Source organism: Alligator sinensis, unplaced genomic scaffold (assembly GCF_000455745.1).
Source record: "Alligator sinensis unplaced genomic scaffold, ASM45574v1 scaffold19_1, whole genome shotgun sequence".
Taxonomy (NCBI): Eukaryota; Metazoa; Chordata; order Crocodylia; family Alligatoridae; genus Alligator; species Alligator sinensis.
This window is the reverse complement of record NW_005841916.1, coordinates 2,005,742-2,013,268: the sequence shown is the minus strand read 5'-3', so window position 1 is coordinate 2,013,268 and position 7,527 is coordinate 2,005,742. Positions and strand designations below refer to the sequence as shown.

Genomic DNA, 7,527 nt, shown 5'->3' with positions numbered 1-7,527 from the left:
TTTGCCTAGGATGGAGGTGAGACTGACTGGCCTATAGTTGCCCGGGTCCTCCTTCCTCCCCTTCTTGAAAATGGGGACCACATTGGCCCTTTTCCAGTCCTCCGGGACTTGGTCCGTGCACCACGAGCGTTTAGATATTCCCACCAGTGGCTCTGCAATGATGTCGGCCAGTGCCTTCAGCACCCTCGGATGGAGCTCATCCGGGCCTGCCGACTTAAAGGCATCCAGTTCTTCCAAGTGACTCTGCACCATCTCAGGGTCTATGCATGGCAGTCTGGCGCCTTGCTGCTGCCTCTCTACAACCCCAGTGAGAGACTTGTCGTGCCCCTCGCTTAGGAACACTGAGGCAAAGAACTCGTTGAGGAGTTCAGCCTTGTCCCCCCTCTCCGTCACCAATTGTTTCTGCCCATTTAGCAGGGGTCCTATTCCTCCCTGGGCCTTCCTTTTACTCCCTATATATCTAAAAAACAATTTCTTTTTGTCCTTTACTTGGGATGCCATCCTCAGCTCCATGGTAGCTTTGGCCCGTCTAACTGCCTCCCTACAAGCGCGAGCAGAGGAGGTATATTCGTCTTTGGTGATCTCTCCCTGTTTCCACTTTTTATGTGTTCCCCTTTTGGCCCTTAGGCTGCCCTGGATTTCTCTGGTCAGCCAAGGAAGCCTCCTGGCCCCTTTCCCTCTTTTTCCTCGCATCGGGATCATCTCGCTTTGTGCCTGAAGGATCATTTCCTTAAGGCACAGCCACCCTTTTTGGGCTCCCATCACTTCAAAACTCCTACTCTGCAAAACTCCTACTCTTATACACATCTCCTCACCAACTATTACCGTTAATGTTGTGCAAACAATTCACCACGACTACTGGTAATTTTAGAGAATTTAGCTTTCTTTCACTATGGCCAGTGTCTGTGAACAGACTGTAATTTTATTAGTTTGCCAAATTGTTCATAGTTTCTGAATATATTGCATGAGCCAGTTTCACCTAATGGATTGATCAGCAGCTGTTAATTGTAGGCCTGATGGAAAACTCATTGATGTTATTGGAAGCACTCCCATTGATATCTACAGGCTCTCAATCAGGCCCTGTGATAAACCAATAAAGTATTTGATTGGCTATGTTTAGGGTTCACTCTGTGTGGCCACCTGAGTCCCTTAATAAAATATATGTTTCCTGTTTCCTATTCAGAAACCCACAAAGGAATTTAATAATAGCTGTGCAAGATCCAGGTGAACAGATGAATATAAAATCCCTCAGGCTACCTACTGTAGATAAATACACGGGGAGACTGGACAAACTGATGACAGAGAAAATTCACCTTGGATGCATGTTAACATAAAACAAATTGGCAAAAATAATGTAAACTTCTCAGGTACAACGACAGGCTATCACTACAGGGAATCTGAAGGGAAAGCCATGGGAGCTGAAGACAGCTTGATAAATTAGTTCTCTTAGTAGGCTGAAAAACTTTAAACAAACAAAAATATGCACAGGCAGTTTAAAGCTGCTATACATTTTTGTAGGAAAAATCTTCAGAACTTTTGTGTATTTCTCAAAAAAAGTCATGTCTTTTTAGATTTATTCCCTCAAATGTTTATTGAAACTACCAATAAACATTCATGTTTGTTGAAGAATAATATAATCGATGGTTATCAAATGTTTTATCTGCTGAAAACTTAATTTTAAGTATATAAACCCTTTTGAAAATAGCTTCAGTAAATTTGTTCCAGATAAATATTTTAAAAAATGTATTTTACATTCTGATTCTTTTAAAAAGGAGATTATTCAGGTAGGTCTTGCTTGACCAATCTTATTTCCTTTTATGACCAGGTGACTTATCACCTGGACAAAGGAGAAGAGATTGATGTCATATATCTTGACTTAAAAAAAGCCTTTGATCTGGTATCCCATGATCACCTCTTAGCAAAACTGGCTAACTGCGGCCTCGGCCTCACCGTGATCCACTGGCTGGGGAATTGGCTCCGTGGTCAGACCCAGAAGGTGGTGGTTGACGGAAGTCCATTGTCGTGGTGCCCTGTGACCAGTGGGGTCCCTCAAGGCTGTCCTTGGGCCTATACTATTTAACATCATCAGTGATGTGGACATTGGTGTCAGAAGTGGACTGGCCAAGTTTGCCAATGACACCAAACTGTGGGGTAAAGTGTCCACACCTGAGGACAGGGGGGTGATCCAGGCTGACCTTGACAGGCTCAGGAAATGGGTGGATGAGAACCTGATGGCGTTTAACACTGAAAAATGCAAGGTTCTCCACCTTGGGAGGAAAAACCTGCAAAGGCTCGGCAGTTAGCACGATGGATGAAAGGGACTTCAGGGTCACAATTGACCATAAAATGAACATGAACCTTCAATGTGATGCTGCAGCTAGTAAAGCGAGCAAAACTCTGGCTTGCATGCATAGATACTTCTCAAGCAAATGCCAGGACGTCGTTCTCCCCTTGTACTCGGCCTTGGTGAGGCCACAGCTGGAGTACTGCATCCAGTTTTGGTCTCCACAATTCAAAAAGGATGTGGAGAAGCTTGAGAAGGTGCAGAGGAGAGCCACGTGCATGAGCAGAGGTCAGGAAAACAGACCTTACGATGCGAGGAGGAGAGCTATGGGACTGTTCATCCTGGAAAAGCGCAGGCTCAGGGGTGATCTGGTGGCCACCTATAAGTTTATCAGGGGTGACCACCAGTATCTGGGGGAACGTCTGTTCACCAGAGCGCTCCAAGGGATGACAACGTTGAATGATCACAAACTCCTCCATGACCGTTTCAGGCTGGACATAAGGAGGAACTTCTTTACTGTCCGAGCCCCCAAGGTCTGGAATAGACTGCCGCCGGAGGTGGTTCAAGCACCCACTTTGAACACCTTCAAGAGACATTTGGATGTTTATCTTGCTGGGATCCTATGACCCCAGCTGACTTCCTGCCCCTGGGGCAGGGGACTGAACTTGATGATCTTCCAAGGTTCCTTCCAGCCTTTCAATCAGAAAAAATGATATTTCAACATTTTCATGTAAATATGTTTCCACATTTTGACCAGCTGTAATTATTATTGTAATTTCAAATATTTGGCATCCTATATCAAGTTTAGCCACTGCAATCTTAAGTGAGGTGTACAGAATAAAGGTACCCCTTGTTAGACTCAACATATGCCTTTGGAAAATGACATCTCTTAAGTGTTTATTCATTTTTCAGCTCTGGAAAAATAATAGAGCAATTCTTGTGTTGCAAAGAATGTAGAAAGACTGCAGCAGGTCAGAATGTTTGTGACACTATGGATTTCTATTTGAAATCTCTGGGTTTGCCTTTGTGAATTATTTGTAGGTGTTTGCACACCTAACAGTTCTAATATTGTGTGACACCCTTAAGAGGATCTTACAACACCCTGGTTGAGAATCACTAGTCTAGATAGACTGACTATTAACCGGCCATACAAGGTACCATAACATGCCACTGTAATTGGCTAGATAAGCTACGTACATGGAGAGAAAGACTTGCAGACAATTCAAGCTGTAAGAATAGTGTGTAAGGGACTAAATGGGAAATAATGGGGTAGAATTATTCTGAAGCAATTCCCTTGGCATCAGAGAATTTATAGCAGGGTTAAATGTGGCCCCTGAAGTATATCATATTTGGAAGAAAGAACTTTTGCTATTGAATGCCTGAAGTCTAAGCAGGTTGCATTCATGGAGAAGGAATACTTGAAAGGCTCACTTTCTGTCTAAGCCTATTATGCCGTCTACTTTTCCTATCCAAATCTGTCTCTTTTTAAAAGTACATTTGCTTCCCAGCAAAATGTGTGTAGCTGGCAGTCCTCCCTTCTCCTTCTCCCCTTGCTGTGCTGGTTTATATTTGCCAACCCATCTATGACCTTCTGTTGGCCATCTGCAGTCCTGGTCTCATGGGACTGGGAAAGGCAATAAAGAGAAAAGTCTGTGAAATAAGACTGCATCACATAGTTCATCCTTTCTCTTTAATCCCCCCAAACTACTTGCTTTCTCAGTGATCCCCACTGACTTCAGTCTGGTTTCTGGGATTCTCTAGCCAGGGAGAACAAACCTGCTCACCCGCCGTTCCTCTGCCTAACATGCTGCCTCCTTCATGCAGGAGACCTACTGAAGCACCCGTGGTTCTTTTACATTGTGGCAGGAAGTGGAGGGGCAGCTATTCTCCTGGCCATTATTGTGTCTGCAATAACATGCTGCTGCATGAAAAGCAACTACAAATTCATCCCCGTGCCTTCAGGTGAGTGGGAATTTCTCTGCTAACTTCTACTTGGCCAAGAAGACTTTGTCCCAGAAGAAGGTGAACAAAGCCCTACTACCTGAAATGCTGAACTTAATACAGCTTCCCCTAGGTGTTGCATAGAGCTTGTGGCTAGGCCTGTCCTATCGTTCCTCCCCTTGTCCCAAGGAAGCAGAGCTCTGCAGGAACCTGCTTATTGAAGGGGAAACATCTGCTGATGGGTTCCAGGAAAAAAAAAATCCTCCTCAAATTTGATAGCAGGAGCTCTTCATGCTGACAGTGTGGTAAAGCGTTACTCGGAGAAAATTAATTAAGCAGTACTCCTCAGTCTGGGCCTGAGGCAGAGAGGCCCATTGGGTCCACTGTCAGGACGGAGCCTTTTGTGCTATGCTGTTTGTGATACAGCCATGCTACCGTAGGTTGTGAGCACGTCAGCTCTCCAAGTGCTGGTAGGCTTTTGATTCCATTCAGAAGCTTAAGGTCGCATGTTCTGAGATTGGAGCAGGGGCCATGTGAGAGGAAGACAAAGATGAGTGTCATTGATCAGGCCTCACAAGGACTACTCCCAGGAGGGTGGGACATGGGCGACCTGCTTCAGTCAAGTCTCTTGTATGATTTTTTACAGAGGAAGAAAAGGAAGAGGGAATACCACTCTCAGGCACAGCCAAGGAAGCAGCAAAGTACCCCCCAAATCATGAGGCTCCATCTGCCAAAGCTGATAGCCCTCTACATCCTGGTAGGTACAGTGTTTTCTTTTGTGCTTGTCTGATATATCAGTTATTTAGGAAAGTGGAGGACAGCAGCGTTATTGATGGTGGAAAGAGCTGGCTAGATATCTTGGAGTGTGATGCAGTATAATTTGTTGTGTGATCAGCGGCAGTGCTGCCCTGTGCTGCCCTGTCAATACAACAAGCTGCACCGGTTATGTATTGTGTGTGTGACTATGTGTATTAGTCACCCAGTGCTATGCTGCACCGGTGCATTGTGGCCTCATGCCCATAACACCCCCAGGAAATGCAGCAGAAATGCAGCACATCACCTCGGAGTGAGTTGTGGCTAGCCGAGGATGACTCATTCATTTTAACATTCCCTTTAATATTCATTTTAACATATATCTTTAGAAAAAGTGTTCAGGTTTTACTGCAATCCTAACTCCCTGCTTTGCTTATCCGGTATATTTTTTAAGAGAGGCTTACACTAATATCGATCCTGCTTCTGGAAAGCATCCTTATTCTGGACAGTACTTCAAATGTGATTAGCTCTGAACACATATTTAAATATTGTTGGACTCAAGGATATTTAAGTGCAAGTTCTACTTTCTTGAATTAGACCAGTGCTTCCAACCTTTTTCTCAGCATAACCCTATTTAAATATTGGAAATTTTTTGCAGCCCCAAAATGATGCAGACAAGATCAATGCTCCCTCCCCCCACAGGTGGCAGGGCTAGACTGGAGCCCCTTGCGGGGCAGGGGGAGGAAGCGGGCTGTCTGCTGTGGGCTCAGGGCTTCCCACCCTGCTGCCCTTCCCCTGAGGGTGTCTGCTTTTGAACATCTTCAGCTGAAAGGGGAGTTGGTACAATTGTGTGCAGAATGGGGGTGATGCAGTTCTGATTTTCCATTCCTGTCAGAAAGTGCATCTAGCATCTGCCTGTGCCGAGATGCAGAAAGATGGAGTTGCAATAGCCCAGGCCAGAGATGACAAAAGGACGTAGACACAAATAACAACCGAACATTTCCCAAATGTCACTGATTGGGAACAAGTTCACAACTGTTGTTGGTTAGAGGTTTCCATATATATACAGTGCCCTAGCATTTCATAGAGAAGAGTCACCTATTAGGCATTGAAGTGCTGTGGCTCTTGACACCAAAAAGATCACTCAGCTCAGCATACCTTGCGGCAGGTAAGTTGGAAAGTGGAATGCTTTTATCTAAGATTTGAGGGTGCCAGGAAATGATGACCTGTGGTTGCAGACATTTTCACTTTAGTGCTTTCCCTTCTCTCCTAAACAAGAGTTCAATACATTTTAATAGCCTACAGTTGACCAAAGTGTGCAGTGTTCTTGCCTGACTTGTCAGAGGAGAGATGAAGAAAGGGTGTACTTGGACCGTGCTTTTGTGTTCCCAGACGTGGGGGAGCCACAAAGAGAGACCTCAGTCAAGTGGGGAATGAGGACACAGTTGGTTGTTAGAGAGCTTTTATTGGCCAAGCAACAGGTTGAGGAGCAATGCAGTGTGGGTTTCCTGAAAGACCAACCAGGTCTATGTTATGAAACTCTTGGCCTTCATACATAACAATGAACCAGTTCCAAAGAGTACTTGATTTTTCTAGTTGCACTTTTGAACCATTCCAGGTGGCTTTAAACCAGTTTAATGGACTTGTGTATCTGTTCATTTAAGGCTTAAACTGATCTAAATGTTCTGTGTATGTTTCTTCATGCATGTTCCCAATGGCTTGGGGGATGATTTCAGCACAGGTGGTGTTAAGACAGGAGAAGTATTTAAAATTATTTCTCACTTCTTTTCCAGAAGGTACAGGGGCCTGCCAAAGCCTTGAGTCAGATCCCACGATGGAAGGCAAGTCCAAGGCAGAGGCAAAGTCTGAACTGGATGCAGAGGTTGCCGTCGACATTGAAAACCAGGAAATGGAGTCAGATTCATTCCCCAGTCCTGTTGACCCCTGATCAGACACACTCAGTGCCCTGCCTTTTGCATTCCTTAGTCACATTCCACATCAGAATTGGTCTGAAAAATAATCCCTGAATTAGAGGGGCCATGTCCATGAGATGACCTCATTTAAACTTTCCTTGTGGCTAAAGCACATTGCTCTCATTAGCAATGGGGCAAACAAGTCCAGGCATATATAAGACTTTCCAAGCTCCCTGAGCCTTTGCCTATTTATAGAATTGCACATGAGCTGTGATGCCTTTTGTAAAGTTCTGAAACAATCTGGGCAGGTTTTTCCCCCCTACAGTTGTCACATTTTGCCCTTTTAATATTCTTGGATGGTGCCCAGCCTGAAATGAGGATTGATGTAACATTTTAATCTGAGTCCAAAACAGGTGCATGACAGAAGTCTCCTGAGAGAGCCTGTTCTCATGAGATTTTCCCAACATGTTTTACACATCTAAGAGCTTAGGAGAAGGCCCAGATAAGCACCATTGTTTCGGGTGCCTATCTGGACCAAACTTCTAACCTCCAACCCCTTTTCCCTCGAACCTTCACTAGTTACGTGAAGCTGAAAAATATGATACCAACTGTGACTGTTGTACATAATGCAAGATA

At 44.7% G+C, this 7,527-nt stretch overlaps 1 protein-coding gene across 1 annotated transcript in view; it reads left to right on the top strand.

Annotated features, from left to right (window-relative positions):
• Window positions 1–7,135, top strand: part of LOC102371283 — a 12,605-nt gene extending 5,470 nt beyond the window's left edge. Inside the window, exons 4-6 of the mRNA XM_006018907.3 lie at window positions 4,109–4,246; window positions 4,872–4,982; window positions 6,772–7,135. Of these exons, the coding sequence (XP_006018969.2) occupies window positions 4,109–4,246; window positions 4,872–4,982; window positions 6,772–6,926 (404 nt within the window). The 3' untranslated portion in view covers window positions 6,927–7,135. The remainder of the gene's footprint in view (window positions 1–4,108; window positions 4,247–4,871; window positions 4,983–6,771) is intronic.
• Window positions 7,136–7,527: the final 392 nt, after the last annotated feature.